The sequence below is a fragment of the Eurytemora carolleeae genome, unplaced genomic scaffold, assembly GCF_000591075.1.
Source record: "Eurytemora carolleeae unplaced genomic scaffold, Eaff_2.0 scaffold1267, whole genome shotgun sequence".
Classification (NCBI taxonomy): Eukaryota; Metazoa; Arthropoda; class Copepoda; order Calanoida; family Temoridae; genus Eurytemora; species Eurytemora carolleeae.
In genome coordinates this window covers 1-17,013 of record NW_019397158.1, presented here as the reverse complement: position 1 = coordinate 17,013, position 17,013 = coordinate 1, and the positions used below count along the sequence as shown (strand labels likewise).

The 17,013-nt window shown below is 34.7% G+C and overlaps 1 protein-coding gene and 1 long non-coding RNA gene across 2 annotated transcripts in view; one reads left to right on the top strand and one right to left on the bottom strand.

The window, feature by feature from the left end:
* LOC111712399 (glycine receptor subunit alpha-2) overlaps window positions 1-5,034 on the top strand; it is a 28,124-nt gene extending 23,090 nt beyond the window's left edge. Inside the window, exons 12-16 of the mRNA XM_023486992.1 lie at window positions 1,557-1,698; window positions 2,628-2,715; window positions 3,517-3,614; window positions 3,869-3,922; window positions 4,870-5,034. Of these exons, the coding sequence (XP_023342760.1) occupies window positions 1,557-1,698; window positions 2,628-2,715; window positions 3,517-3,614; window positions 3,869-3,922; window positions 4,870-4,999 (512 nt within the window). The 3' untranslated portion in view covers window positions 5,000-5,034. The remainder of the gene's footprint in view (window positions 1-1,556; window positions 1,699-2,627; window positions 2,716-3,516; window positions 3,615-3,868; window positions 3,923-4,869) is intronic.
* A 4,936-nt stretch (window positions 5,035-9,970) lies between these two features.
* LOC111712405 (uncharacterized) lies at window positions 9,971-11,003 on the bottom strand. The gene is made up of 2 exons (XR_002767443.1): window positions 10,509-11,003; window positions 9,971-10,126 (listed from the first exon to the last, which is right to left on the bottom strand). It is a non-coding gene; the product is annotated as an uncharacterized LOC111712405 (long non-coding RNA).
* Window positions 11,004-17,013: the final 6,010 nt, after the last annotated feature.

Sequence of the window (17,013 nt, the reverse complement as noted above, 5' to 3'; positions counted from 1 at the left end):
ATATAGTTAATATTTCATAATATTTTTTATTTGTAATGCACTTAAAACGCCGAAATAGTTGTCCGCGAGGTGTCTCTGTTCTCTATGCTTTGAATGATTTCACGTGGCAGAGACACCTAGCGGAAAAACGTCGTTTTAAGTGCATTGCATATAAACAAATAAAAAATATTATGAAACATTAACTTTATACTAATGGTTCGAAAAATAATCGATGTCGAAAGATTTTAATATTTCAATGATTTGTTTGATATAAAATTGATTTGTTTACGATCCGAGTTGAATGTTGCATCTTTCTGAATTTGTATGGACACTATTATTAGTATTAGTCGTTTTTAACAATTTTCTCCTTATAGACGCAACAGCTAGAAGTAAGATTAGTAGCGATCAAACGCGCTTTTTTATCGCATAAAGCCTATAACCCCTTTCATTTTTCGCGAACACTCCCTTTAAAACATGTTGAAAATTTATCGTTTAACAGAAACTTTTCTCTTCTATGAGAATTTTGATTAGGGTTTTAATATAAAAACATTAAACTGTTTAAGTAGTTTGAAACTTTTAAATTTCAACTGAATACTTGTGGTAGAAGCTGTTAAAAGACGGCTTTGATCTTGAGATTGATCCTCACCATTTTGAACAAAAAGTCTTCCAATTACTTCCATTTTTTTGTTTTGTACTGGCCTGACTCAAAATTTTTTTAATTAATGGGGGATTTTTTTCTTAACAGACTTTCAAAAAAATCTACCCCCTATATTCTACACAGAGCTAGACATGGTATATTGCAAATACAGGGTGTCCCAATAAACATGGGAATTTAGTGATGACTTTTATGTCGTCTTCCATCCATGCGGCAATTTTTCATGAACACAATTATTGCAGTATTCCAGCTTGAACATCTAATATCGAAAACGCCTGGTCTTGATATTTTCAAAATGTGGTCTACCATTTTTGGATCTTTAAAATTGACGGAGATATTGCGAATTTGGACAAATTTCCATTTATTTAATAAATCAAAACAGCCTTAATATGTAATATCTTCGTTAATGTTTAAGTTACAAGAAAAGTATATGAGTAGAGACCACTTTATTAAAAGCTCGTCAGACATACAGCCTTGTTTTTTTACTTTCTTTGCCTTGCCTTAAATATCAGAAATCAAAGACGACTTTCAAGTCGTCTCTCAATTCCCATGTTTATTGAGACACCCCGTAGTTTATTTATTCAATATGAAATTGATCCAGAATAATTGTTCTTTAATTTTTTCTATTATCAGTCAGGATAGCATCTAGGAAGTAGAAATTTCCGCCATCAACTTCTAAACGATTTTTAATAGTTTATCATGGTTTACAGCTTCATGGTAGGTTCCATAAGGCCTTTATGGGCCTTTGCGGTTCCAAATCGAACCGGAAAGAATTGGAAATCTTAATTTTAGTTTACTCTGTATTAATGTTCTATTTTGCAGACGGAACGTATTTCATCTATTATATATCCATGGTATTTCAGTTTTGTCATGTTGACGGAACGTATTTCAGTTTTGTCGTGTTGATGGAACGTATTTTCAGGAACATTTACATGTCTGGCTGCTGTGTTCCGTATGAAACGAAACCCTGGGTTCTTGTTCTTCTCAACCTACATTCCATCTGTCCTGATCGTAATCATGTCCTGGATATCATTCTGGATACCACCAGAGAGTACTCCAGCCAGGTACTAAAGATTTTCATAGTACTCCAGGTAGGTACTTGAATCCTTTATAGAACTCCAGCTAGGTAATATAGTCATTTTTAGTTCTCCAGGTAGGTACTGGAGTCCTTTTTATAGTACTCCAGCTAGTAAATGCAGTCCTTTATAGTAATCCATCTAGTCGCTGGAGTCCTTTATAGTACTCCAAGTGTAGGTACTTAAGTCCTTTATAGTACTCCAGCTAGGAACTGAAGTCCTTCATAGTAATCCAGCTAGGTACTGGAGTCCTTTAAAGTACTCCAGCTAGAGATCGTAGTCTTTTTAGTACTCCAGATAGGCACTGGAGTTCTTTTAAATCTCTGGCTAGGTACTGGAAACGTTTATAGTACTCAATCTATGTACTGAAGTCCTTCATATTACTCCAGCTAGGAACTGGAGTCCTTTATAGTACTTCACCAAGGTACTGGAGTCCAATAGTACCCCAGGTAGATACTGAAGTTCTTTATAGTACTCCAACTAGGTACTGGAGTCCTAAATAGTACTCCAGCTATGCACTGGAGTCATTTAAAGTACTCTCTTTAGATACTGAAGTCCAGTACTCCAGCTGGTACTTGAGTTCTTTTTAGTACTTTCTAGGTACTGGAGTCCTTTATAGTACTCTCTAGGTACTGGAGTCTTCATATTACTCCAGCTAGGTACTAGAGTCCTTTTAAGTACTTCACCTAGGTACTGGAGTCCTATAGTACCCCAGCTAGGTACTGGAGTCCTATATAGTACTCCAGCTTGGAATAGAGTCCTATATAGTATCAGGCTAGGTACTAGAGTCCTTTATAGTACTCCGGCTAGGTACTTGAGTTCTTTATAATACTCTGGCTAGGTTCTGGAGTTCTTTATAGTACTCCGGCTAAAGTTGAAGAATTCCTGATAATAATTTTTAATTAACTATTTATTAGAGTAACACTGGGAGTGACAGCTCTTCTAACTTTGACCACTCAAAATACTCAAGCTCAGGCGTCTCTACCACCAGTCTCATATCATAAGGTAAAAATCATAAAAAAATAAAAAAGTAAAATTATAACCAAATTTTATTCTCCTTTTTCCTCAAATATTCATTATAAATAAAATTTTATATCAAATTTTATTCTAAAAATACTATTTCTATGAAATTAAGTTTTTCATTTGCAATTATCTCAAACATGTAGGTTTGATATTTCTACTTAAAAAATGGCTATCAGATAATCTTCATACGAATCTGAAGGACTTGATTTATTTTCAAACTCTCTCTTCTCTAATCTAGCTCCCACATACCTTCCTGCCTTCTATATCATTCCTTATCCATCCAACCTTCTCCATCTTTCTCTCTCCATCCTTCAACATCATAGTTTCTCTGTCCTACCTTCAATATCATAGCTTCTCTGTCCTACCTTCAATATCATAGCTTCTCCATCCTACCTTCATCATCATAGCTTCTCTGCCCTACCTTCAACATCATGGCTTCTCCGCCCTACCTTTCTCATCATAGCTTCTCCGTCCTACCTTCATCATCATAGCTTCTCCGTCCTACCTTAAACATCAAAGCTTCTTCGTCCTACCTTCATTATCATATATTCTCCGTCCTACCTTCATTATTACAGCTTCTCTGTCCTACCTTCATTATCATAGATTCTCCGTCCTACCTTCATCATCATAGCTTCTCTGTCCTACCTTCAACATCATAGCTTCTATGTCCTACCTTCATCATCATAGCTTCTCCGTCCTACCTTCATCATCATAGCTTCTCCGTCCTACCTTCAACATCATAGACTCTCCGTCCTACCTTCATCATCATATTTGATATTATAGGCAATAGATATCTGGATAATGACCTGCATCGTATTTGTTTTTCTCAGCCTGATAGAATTTGCAGTTGTTAATTCATTACTGGACGAACCTAAAACAAGGTATCTACCTACCTACCTACCCTACATACCTACCTACCTACCTACCTACCTACCTACCTACCTACCTACCTGTTTACCTACCTTTCCGCCGACCTACCTACCTACTTACCTCTACCTGCCTACCTACTTACGTACCTACCTACCTACCTACCTACCTACCTAGCTACCTAGCTACATACTGACCTATCTACCTACCTACCTCAATACCCTGCCTACCTACCTACCTACCTGCCTGTCTACCTGAATATTTTCAGAACAAAGTTAGAGAGAGCTCAACCATGTTTATATTGGGAGCTGAACCCAACAAGGTTATTATTTTTCTTTGTAATTATTTTGCTTTGTTTAAAACGATGTCTGTTTGTTAAAGTGTCTGGGTAAACAGTTTATAAATTCAACAACTTTTCAAAACGACGATGGAAGACGATGGAACAATCTTAAAATCTTCAAAAGTTCTCGGATTTACTTGGAACCATGAAAAATTGTTCAAAAAACTAGTAATAGTTAAAAAAAGTTATTGATGATAAATCTATATTTTGTGTCTATAATAAACATAGAAAATTGTTCCCCTTGTATAAGACTAACGTCACGAATTTCTGAAAACGTTGTGAAAAGCTCAGAAATTGATTTTTCTTGATGTTAACGAAGTAATAAAAAAATAATTATCCGGTTTTTGTGTCAGAAAATGAGGCTCGAATTCTGGAAAGATCTGTTTATGAAGACAACTATTATTTTATTAATTAATTAATTATTAATTATTTTGTAATTGCTTAATTTACCACAAAGCTTAATCATTTCTGAATGGCGGTTTTTTTGTCTTTTAGAACAGTCAGTATTTTCATCTGTGGGTTCCGTACAAAAGTAACTCGTGCATTTCTTGCTGAAGAAGCAATAGAGAAATCATCAGAATTATATACTTGTGAAGCTAGAAAAACGACGTTTTCTTTCACAATTATGTTAAAATAAAGGTTTCAAGTGTACGGTTTGGAATCAGGAAAACTCTTTTTTCAGTTCCTTGAAATTACATTTACAGCCCTTTTTAGCAAAAAAAAGCAGGACAAGATTTCTTTTCTCCAAAATTTGGTTTTTTAGAACTTTTTTTGTGAAAAAGTAATTTTATATTTACGAAAAAAATCTTTTTTTAACCGCTTTTTTCAGTATGAAAGCTTTTAAATCGCTCTATTTTGTTATAAGTTTTTCTAGTTCTTATGTTATATTCTATAGAAGAGAGTTTTTTACCTCTTCCTTTACTATTTAGAGAAGAGGTTCTGCTGGTTGATAAAGCATCAAGAGTTTTCTTCCCTGTCACATATTGTCTTTTTGTTGGAGTTTTCTGGAGCGTTTTTGAGGAGAGTACATATCAAGAGAGTCCTTTTTCTAGATCCTAGATCTTAGATCCTAGATCTTAGATCTTAGATCCTAGATCTTAGATCCTAGATCTTAGATCTTAGATCCTAGATCTTAGATCCTAGATCCTAGATCTTAGATCCTAGATCTTAGATCCTAGATCTTAGATCCTAGATCTTAGGTCCTAGATCTTAGGTCCTAGATCTTAGGTCCTAGATCTTAGAACCTAGATCTTAGATCCTAGATCTTAGATCCTAGATCTTAGATCCTAGATCTTAGATCCTAGATCTTAGATCCTAGATCTTAGATCCTAGATGTTAGATCCTAGATCTTAGATCCTAGATCTTAGATCCTAGATCTTAGATCCTAGATCTTAGATCCTAGATCTTAGATCCTAGATCTTAGAGCCTAGATCTTAGATCCTAGATCTTAGATCCTAGATCTTAGATCCTAGATCTTAGATCCTAGATCTTAGATCCTAGATCTTAGATCCTAGATCTTAGATCCTAGATCCAAGATCTTAGATTTTATGTTATTTAAATATCAAATATATATAAAAGTCTTGGAACCTAAAAGTTCACGGGCCATTGATTAAATCATTTATGTCAAGTTAAAACAAATTTTATGATATTGTAAAAGTTATATATTCATGTACATATAGAGATATTATATATTCATATCTAGAGATATTGTTTCATGTATAGAGATATTGTAATTGTTATATATTCATGTATAGAGATCAAGGAGTATGAAATAGAAGGGAGATATAGCTGACACGGACTGCTCTACCACATGAGTATACATGCTTTGCAGACGGTACTTCATTTGAATAAGAAATATTTGTCTGATGAAGAATTACCGCGTATACAATAACCTATTCTGAATGTATCTTATACAAATGGAGTACCTGTCTGTAAAGCATGCATAATCATTGATCATATGGTAGGGCGGGCCGCGTCAGATATTGTAATATTTTTGTATAGAGATATTGTAATATTTATATATAGAGATATTGTAATTTTTATATATAGAGATATTGTAATATTTATATATAGAGATATTGTAATATTTATATATAGAGATGATGTAAATATCAGAATATTTTATTTAAAAATCTCTGGATCAAGTATTGATCTCAATTTTAAAGAGATCTACGGATTAATTTAATTCCTCCTTGTTAACCCAAAACAGTGATACCCGGAAGAGATACCTTAAAAGATGAGATCAAGCATTGATCCTCAAATTAAAAGTGGATATCGAGATCAAGCATTGATCCTTAAATTTAAAAGTGGATATCGAGATCAAGCAATTATCCTCAAATTTGAAAGTGGATATCGAGATCAAGCATTGATACTTAAATTTAAAAGTGGATATCGAGATCAAGCAATTATCCTCAAATTTAAAAGTGGATATCGAGATCAAGCATTGATCCTCGAATTTAAAGTGGATATCAAGATAAAGATTTGATCCTCGAATTTAAAAGTGGATACCGAGATCAAGATTTGATCCACAAATTTAAAAGTGAATATTGAGATAAAGTGTTCAAGATTGAAGATACTCCACACAAAAGTTCCGATCCCTAGGGAGACCTTCAACACTCGTAATTATAAGTCCTGATAGATTGAAAATAAATCTAATATGGAAATATCAAATTTATAGGTGTCCCAATAAACATGGGAATTCAGTGACGAATTCGATATCGTCTTTTCAAATAATTATTTGATTTAGTATGGTGATACCTACTAAGAAAGCTGTGATCTATAAGAGTTTCATCTGCTATGTTCACATTTTGTTTGCTTATGTTTTGACTGCATACGGTTGTGCAAGAAAATTGCAGTTTACAAACAGAGTAAACAATTGTCTCTGTTCATCTTGCGGAGACATTATAGGCAGATCTTTGCAGTCTTTTACCCTTTTCATTGAAAAAATATGGTGAACAGTCCCTGTAAGGCCCCTGACCAACAGTATGAATATGGCGAACAGTCCCTTTAAGGCCCCTGACCAACAGTATGAATATGGCGAAAGTCCCTGTAAGGCCCCTGACCAACGGTATGAATATGGCTCTGTATAAAATTAATTAATCTGTTTCCACGTGAAATTAACTATGCATTAAACACACCATTCATAACCAACATTCTCCTTACTCTATCTTTTAAATTTCCCAGGCATCATAGTTCAGATTTTCTATGCACCATAGTTCAGGTTTCCCATGCATCCTAGTTCAGGTTTCCCATGCATCCTAGTTCAGGTTTCCCATGCATCTTAGTTCAGGTTTCCCATGCATCCTAGTTCAGGTTTCCCATGCATCCTAGTTCAGGTTTCCCATGCATCCTAGTTTGCATCATAGTTCAGGTTTCCCATGCATCCATAGTTCAGGTTTCCCATGCATCCTAGTTCAGGTTTCCTATGCATCCTAGTTTAGGTTTCCTATGCACCATAGTTTAGGTTTCCCATGTATCCTAGTTCAGGTTTCCCATGCATCCTAGTTCAGGTTTCCTATGCACCATAGTTCAGTTTTCCCATGCATCCTAGTTCAGGTTTCCTATGTATCATAGTTCAGGTTTCCCATGCATCCTAGTTCAGGTTTCCTATGCACCATAGTTCAGGTTTCCCATGTATCATAGTTCAGGTTTCCTTTGTATCATAGTTCAGGTTTTCCATGCATCCTAGTTCAGGTTTCCTATGTATCATAGTTCACGTTTCCCATGCATCCTAGTTCAGGTTTCCCATGCATCCTAGTTCAGGTTTCCTATGCATCCTAGTTCAGGTTTCCTATGTATCATAGTTCAGGTTTACCATGTATCCTAGTTCAGGTTTCCCATGCATCCTAGTTCAGATTTCCCATGCATTCTAGTTCAGGTTTCCCATGCATCCTAGTTCAGGTTTTTAATGAACCATAGTTCAGGTTTCCTATGTATCATAGTTCAGGTTTCACATGCATTTTAGTTCAGGTTTCCTATGCATCCTAGTTCAGGTTTCCCATGCACCATAGTTCAAGTTTCCTATGCATCCTATTTCAGGTTTACTATGTATCATAGTTCAGGTTTCCCATGCATCCTAGTTCAGGTTTCCCATGCATCCTAGTTCAGGAGGTTTCCTATGCATCATAGTTCAGGTTTCCCATGCATCCTAGTTCAGGTTTCCCATGCATCCTAGTTCAGCCTAGTTCAGGTTTCCCTTGCATCCTAGTTCAGGTTTCCTATGCATCCTAGTTCAGGTTTCCCATGTATCATAGTTCAGGTTTCCTATGTATCATAGTTCAGGTTTCCCATGCATCATAGTTCAAGTTTCCTGTGTATCATAGTTCAGGTTTCCCACGCATCATAGTTCAAGTTTCCCATGCATCCTAGTTCAGGTTTCCTATGCACCATAGTTCAGGTTTCCCATGCATCCTAGTTCAGGTTTCCCATGCATCCTAGTTCAGGTTTCCTATGTATCATAGTTCAGGTTTCCTATGTATCATTGTTCAGGTTTCCTATGCATTCTTGTTCAGGTTTCAAATGCATCCTAGTTCAGGTTTCCTATGCACCATAGTTCAGGTTTCCCATGCATCATAGTTCAGGTTTCCCATGCATCATAGTTCAGATTTCCTATGCATCCTAGTTCAAGTTTCCCATGCTCGATAGTTCAGGTTTCCTATGCATCCCAGTTCAGGTTTCCTATGTATCATAGTTCAGGTTTCCCATATATCCTAGTTCAGGTTTCCCATGCATCCTAGTTCAGGTTTCCTATTCATCCTAGTTCAGGTTTCCTATGTATCCTAGTTCAGGTTTCTCATGTATCCTAGTTCAGGTTTCCCATGCATCCTAGTTCAGGTTTCCTATGCACCATAGTTCAGGTTTTCCATGCATCCTAGTTCAGGTTTCCTATGTATCATAGTTCAGGTTTCCTATGTATCATAGTTCAGGTTTCCCATGCATCATATTTCAGGTTTCCTATGTATCATAGTTCAGGTTTCCCATGCATCAAAGTTCAGGTTTCCCATGCATCCTAGTTCAGGTTTCCTATGTATCATAGTTCATGTTTCCTAAGCATCATAGTTCAGGTTTACTATGTATCCTAGTTCAAGTTTCCTATGCATCCTAGTTCAGGTTTCCATGCATCCTAGTTCAGGTTTCCTATGCATCATAGTTCAGGTTTCCTTTGTATCATAGTTCAGGTTTCCCATGCATCATAGTTTAGGTTTTCTATGCATGTTCAGGTTTCCTATGCATCATAGTTCAGGTTTTTTATGCATCATAGTTCAGGTTTACTATACATCATAGTTCAGGGTTCCTATGCATCCTAGTTCAGGTTTCCTATGCATCCTAGTTCAGGTTTCCTTTCAGGTTTCCTTTGCATCATAGTTCAGGTTTCCCATGCATCATAGTTAAGGTTTTCTATGCATGTTCAGGTTTTCTATGCATCATAGTTCAGGTTTCCTATGCATCATAGTTCAGGTTTTTTATGCATCATAGTTCAGGTTTACTATACATCATAGTTCAGGTTTCCTATTCTTCATAGTTCATAGTGGGAAAACGCGTAGGCTCCTGTGATAGATAACATTATCTAATTTCTAAAATATTAAATAGTCTGGATTATTTGAAGTATAGGCCCGTGAAAGTTTGAACGGGAACAGTTCGGGGCAAAACCTGTTTATTCTTTGACATTTAGAAATAGATACAGAACCCCTCCTCCTCCTCTCTAGTTTACTCGTATCTAGTTAGATCAACGATGTTATAGTATATAGAGTTATGATGTCCGCTAATCCTTTACTAATTGTACAGGCCATGTACTCCACTTCCAAAGGTCAATCTGTATATTACAGTACTCGGGGGTGATTTCTGAAAATATTTATTTTCATTTAAGCAGAAAAAAGTTTTCAATCAAAAACTCTGGGCTACATGGATCTCGGTAATTTATATAACTAAAAAATAGATAACTTTTCTTTATTTTCAATTACACTTTTAAAGGAAAACTTAAACACTAATAATTCAAAATAATATTGGAATATCTTACTAAAAATGGGTTACTTTAAAAAGACTTTTATTCATAAATTGTCATACAATTTTTGTTTCAAGCATGAAAATACTTGATTTGAGAAACCAGGGTATCCATCAACTTTTGCACTCAAGTTTCTAAGCATACTCTCATGAGGCAAACAATCTTCTAAACAGTTCTGAACAAACCTAAAAATAAAAGATATATCAAATATCAAACTATTTTAACGATTACTAGACTAATCTTATATTTCAATTGCGAACAAGGGCGCATACAAAAATAAATGTAGGGGGGGGGGGCAAAATATGCGCCAAAAAAATGTTGCCCCCCCCTAAGAGCTTCTAGGGGGGGGCAGGTCTAGGTAGGGCCCCCTCCCTGTATACGCCCTTGATTATGAACATTTGCTCTTTGTATACAGTGAACAAACACATAAACAAAAAAGTTCGCGGATTTTATTCACAAGTTTGTTGCCAAAAAATCTTTGATGTTAAAAAAGATGGATGAAAATCATGTTGTATGAGTTCCACCCCCCCTCGCCTTTCTAGGGAACTTAAACTGTGCTTAACTAACCTGTAGGCTTGCGCCTAATTCTCTGAAAAATCTCGCCAGGAATTTGAGAAGCAGAAGCCATTAGTAGCTCCATGGTACTCTCTTAGATGGATATTTTTGGCACGCAGTTTTAAGTGTATCCTGGAGATCTTCCACAGTTTTTTAACGTTTTTGAAGGTTGTAACATCATCTCTCTCTGTATTTCATTCCCATTTCCGCACTATCTTGGAGAAGTTGAATAGTTTCTTGAGAAGAAGGCAGGGCATAATTATGGTCTTTCTTTATCACTTGGACATTGTTCCACAACTTTTTACCATAGAGACTTCTATAGCATTTATTTTTAAAATACCGACTGCATATCCGGTTAGGAGAATCTGTTTTCCATTTGACTATTGCAATCCACTTCCCTCTTATCGTGTGCAGGATTACATTTTTATAGGAAGACGTACTAATGCAGTCTTTTACAGAGCAATATTCCATGGTTAGTATACGATTCTGATAGAACTGAATTTTAGATACAAAACCTCCCCATACACTTGTACTCTGAAAGCGTACTGCATATTTGATGTGTGTACTGTATGATATAAGCATAGAGAATAGAATATATAGAGAGGAATTTAATGGAAAAAGTGTAAAACGGCCATTTTGTTGTACTGTTTCCATACTGCAGGTGTACTTTACATATTTATGCTATATAACCTGTTGGGCCCTGGAATATCATTATATAAATCTAAAATTATTGTTAAAAGAAAAGCAAATTATGAAATAGGCTGGTTTCATAATTGACCAATGATCATTTCACATAGACTCTATGCCTTTCACTTTACAAACGATGATTTTTCGTTTTAACTATATATCAAATGATGTTTTTATTCACCTAATTCATTATAAAGTTTATTTAACAGTTTAAAAAATTCGACATTGAAATGGATAGTCTAGGGAACATACTGTATTTGATACAGGACCCCTCCTCCTCTCTAGTTTACTCATATCTAGTTAGATACAGGACCCCTCCTCCTCTCTAGTTTATTCATATCTAGTTAGATACAGGACCCTTCCTACTCTCTAGTTTATTCATATCTAGTTAGTTACAGGACCCCTCCTTCTCTCTAGTTTACTCATATATAGTTAGATACAGCACCCCTCTTCCTCTCTTGTTTACTCATATTTAGTTAGATACAGGACCCCTCCTCCTCTCTAGTTTACTCATATCTAGTTAGATACAGGACCCCTCCTCCTCCTCTCTAGTTTACTCATATCTAGTTAGATACAGGACCCCTCTTCCTTTCTAGTTTACTCATATCTAGTTAGATACAGGACCCCTCCTCCTCTCTAGTTTACTAATATCTAGCTAGATACAGGACCCCTCCTCCTCTCTAGTTTGGGTTAAAGGGATTGTAGACGTAATTCACAATATCTGAAGTAGAAAAAAAAGAATTTTTCATCATATATCATCTGAAAATGGTTTCAGCCAATTTATGCCAATTAAATGTTTTTCAAATTGTCATTTAAAATTGATTATTCTAAATTATTGCTTTGCTGTAGAAACAATTGAGAAAAATTGTCAAAACTAAACTTAGCAAGGAAATCAACGAACACTCCCACATTTATGATCCGTCAGAGGCTTAAAGGGAGTGTTCGCGAAAAGGTTTACATGGTCACTTGAAATTATGTTGATTGTCCCATTAAGTAGAAAAAGATTATGAAGTATTAAAAGCTCATGAATAAAAAGATCATTAAACCCACAAAAACATTACACCATTTTATCTTGGCCATAGGTCATTGTATGCCAATGGACAAGGGTTACCTTCAAAGAATTAAACTTTAATGGCAACCTGACTATAGGACGGTTTCAAGGTAAAAAGGTAAAATTCCATGATTTGGCAAAAATGTTGGAAAGCGTTAATCTGCTCTTGGAATCCAGATATTTACGAAATTTATAACAACTTTGATTATTCTAAATTGTGGCTCGCGGATTTCTGTCAGAGGAATTTGTCCAAATTAAAATCAGATCAAGTGACAACACGTTATGTAAAAGTGACAAAGTGACCCTCCATTTAAAGCGTGGGATGTCCTATGCTCATTAAACCTCTTTCCGATCAAAAATAGTTGAGATATCGTAATTTTTCCGAAACTTAAATTATAATTTTTTAATCGCGTTTTTTTCTGTAAAAGTCACAATTGCGGGTTTATGTAAAAGCGGCTAAAAATGAAATTGTCAGAATTTCACTTATTTTATTCGGGTAATGGGTATAAAGAGAGGTACCGCTGTGAATGGTAAATGAAGTTATATGAAGGTTAACTCGGGATTACGTCTACAGTCCCTTTAAGAAATTACGTCTACAGTCCCTTTAAGAAATTATGTCTACAGTTCCTTTAATAAATTCCGTCTACAGTCCCTTTAAGAAATTACCTCTACAGTCCCTTTAAGAAATTACGTCTACAGTCTCTTTAAGAAATTCCGTCTACAGTTTCTTTAAGAAATTACGTCTACAGTCCCTTTAAGAAATTAAGTCTACAGTTTTTTAAAGAAATTAAGTCTACAGTCCCTTTAAGAAATTACGTCTACAGTCCCTTTCAGAAATTATGTCTCCAGTCCCTTTAAGAAATTATGTCTACAGTCCCTTTAAGAAATTACGTCTAAAGTCCCTTTAAGAAATTATGTCTACAGTTCCTTTAATAAATTTCGTCTACAGTACCTTTAATAAATTCTGTCTACAGTCCTTTTAAGAAATTCCGTCTACAGTCCCTTTAAAAAAATACGTCTACAGTCCCTTTAAGAAACTACGTCTACAGTCTCTGTAAGAAATTACGTAGACTGATGCACTGCTGATTTTAATGTTAGAACAAATTTTGTTAATTTTACATGAAGTGTTTGCAACATGGTTAATAGACTGTAAATTAAATTTACGATATTTTAATGCAGTAATGGAGTCTTACTTACTGTAGGTATAGCATTATACAGACCATTTATGTATTTGCATCTCGCACTAGTCAAACACTTCATGCTTTTGTTACAATGGGACTCATAAAACTGGGTAACATGAAGACGACAGTATAGATACAAAGTCCTCAAAATGTGGAAAACATGTAGATGTATGTACATTGTACAAAGATTCATTCCACTTTTACTTAATTTTCAATCGGATGGCGAAACTGTTTGTTATATAACAACATCCAATACACATAAGATTGCTTAAATGTCTTCTTCCTTTTTCACAATTTTTTGGGTCCTACTGTAGTTGCGTATTTCCTGCTACTACAGTGGGTAGGCGATTTTTTTCAATATAATACAGACGACTTTTTATTTAAGTTTTTGTTGTTAACAAGCTTTTTTCGAATTTTAAGTGTAATAGTTTAATATTAAAGATAAGCTTTTTTAATTGACAGTTTCTCTTTTTTTCATATTTTTGTGTAGCAATACTGTTTAAAGCTTGAGATAAATCAAAATTTAAATAAAAAAACGTCTTCATTAGTTTGATATAATCGCCTACCACCGTACAAGTTGTGCATTTATGCTAGCTTTACTTCTCATGCCGCTCTGGTTTACATAAAGGATTATGTAAATCATGGTTCTTATAAAATGATGATTTTGCGCCAATTTTTTCCTAATTTCTCGGTCCATCTTTTAAACCTGATAAGCTGGCATCTGTCAGATGAATGTACAGATAATTATGATAGGTTGTAATTACATCAGACCATGAAGGACTAGGGGTGGTCAAGAAAAAATAAAAAAATATCAATAGCTTTCAGTTAAAAAAATAGCGGTCGTTTTTTACAACCAGCATAGCATCTACATTTGAATATTCTTGAGAATTCTAGAAAAAATGAAGAATGAAAAGGCAAATGGTTAAAAGGTACCCTAGTGAATCGGTCATCTATTTATTCGTATTTTTAGCGAGGCACCCTGAAGATTATAAAATAACTTAAATGAGTGGAATTTTACAGGTTTCGTATCCGTGGAGGGTAAAAACATTTAATTTTGATCATTTTGATAATTTACATAATAGTTTCCTATGACCAGAATATTTCATTGATTTTTTATGTAAAAGATGGACTTTTGTTTACATTACCGCCCAGAGACAGTACACTGCAGTACAAAAACAAAAGATGCGCACACCTCTGAAATAACTTTCCTTTTGCATTATAAACTTGTCTGGCGAGTAGGTTGTATAGAGAGGTTACAGAGCACAACAAAATACAACAAAAAATCGGCACGCGAAAATTTTTCTCCTTATATAAATATGAAAGTAAAGTTAGTAGCAATCAACATCGATTCCAGCATATACCCCCCCTTTTATTTTTTCTAGAACACTCCCTTTAATATATCATTCTTTGTGCAGGTCAACCCTGTAATATTAAGCGATCAGGATTAAGGGTATCAAACTCTAATGTTTTCAGCTAACTCAAAACTACAAGTTATAATAACTGTTACAATTTACATACACAAAAAAACATGGGAATTCTGTGACGAATTGGATATCGTCTTTGTTATGAAAGCATTGTAATACCTAATTTCAAAAGCCATAACATTATTATGTCCGCTAAGATTTATTTTATGAATAGGGTAAAAGACTGTAAAGATGTGTCCAATAATGTCTCCGCAAGATGAAAATTGTAGACGGACAAGTTTACTCTGTTTGTATACTGCAATTTTCTTGTTTTACTAGTACACCCTTTTGCAGTCAAAACATAAACAAACAAAATATGAACATAGCAGACGAAACTCTTACAGATTACAGCTTTCTCAGTAGGTATCACTTTACTAAATCAAAGAATTATTTAACAAGACGATATCGAATTCGTCATTGAATTCCCATGTTTATTGGGACACCCTGTACATCCAGATTGCTATAATAAGTTTTATAATTTAAAAAAATTTGAATTTGACAAGAAACAAAAAACAAGAATAACTCCGTCATTTTTGATTAAACAAAGGTTTAAGGTTACTAACGTTAATTGGAAAGTAGTTCACTTTCAGAACCTTTCAGTCTTTTGAAAAGAAAGAGCGAAGACGACCATCTTTCCGCTTTTATTGGTTAGCACTCTATCACTGGAGATTGCTTGAATTGCGCAGTTGGTGTTGTAATTGAACTGATAGAAATCGAAACAGAATTAATTTCAAGACAGTTAAATGCAGAGATAGCAATGAATTCAATCCAATAAATCCTTATAAAAATACCAGCTTTAACAGGAATTCAAAGCTCTTCATTCTATTCAAACAACTTCTCATAAATACATTGTATTTAGAAAAGTAACAATTTTTGCTTTAGACTCTGTAAGTCGCCATCTTTAAACGTTTTCAAATTTTCGAGGATTTTTCCGTTTGAATTGGTTCATATTGGTGCAAAATAATGAGTTTTCACATTTTTCCGAACAAAATTTGTCAAAATCGACCAACCATAAACCTTTCCCTGGGGTCGTGTGACAGACAGCCAAGATATATATATTATACTGATAATATGAGAAATCTCATTCATTTAATTTTTAGCAAAGACACAAGGATTAGATCGAAACAGCGAAAATTCGATCTAAAACCAAAAATTTGGGACGAAAATAGTTAAAATTGTTACTTTACGGATTTTTATTTGCGATGTTGCAATTGATATAATTACATATATTTAATTTTTAATTGTTCTTAACCGAAGGTAAAACTGTAGAAATTATTTTATAGAGCGGGGGGAGGGGGGGTGAGGAGGTTTGTGTTTCACGGTTTGATATTAATAAATGCACATATTAACATATCTCTACACGATCTGAGATAGTCATGACAGTCAAACCAAAGAACCAAATCAAAAGATAGATACTGACATTAACAAACTTTACAAGTACCCGGTTCAAAATCAGAATTAAACAATTAAAAACATAGCACGTTTTTTTCTCCATTTTTTTCAGTGAAATAACATGATTTCCTACTGTAGAAAATGTGTTTCTCTATGCATATCTAAATGTTAATTTCTTATTTTAACAGTTTATATTGCCCTTAGAACGCCTTTTTGTTAGAGGTCCTTGTTAAAAGTCAGTGAGTCTTAACTTTAAGACCCGTTTTCACCCAATGAAAATGTAGTGTATAAAGTCTAGTTGATGCCCCTGTGAGTTTCTGAGTTCTCCCTGCGGATCTGTACAGAACGATTTGTGAAAAACTAGTTTTGGAAGCTGTTTACAGACTGACTACGCAGGCGCAAGATTTCTCGCGTGGGAGTGAACAGTTTTATACCAGTATATGTTTATTTGTCTTGCAAGTATTAACCGTGTCCAGAATTCTAGGATCACTGTGGTAATTATTTCTTATATATATACATATGCTTATCGATTGATTATATTATGATTGATATTTATATATGTGTTTGTTGGTTCCTCGCCACAGTTTTTTAATGTCTGAGTGGATTATTTGTTGTATTCGTATGATTTATCACTCAAAGCTTTTTCTGTGGGTTTATTAAACTTATTTAGATTGAAGACTCAGAGAAATAAACGTTCTGAACCTTATTATCATCCTTTTGTTATGAAGAGCGTTGAGAGAAGG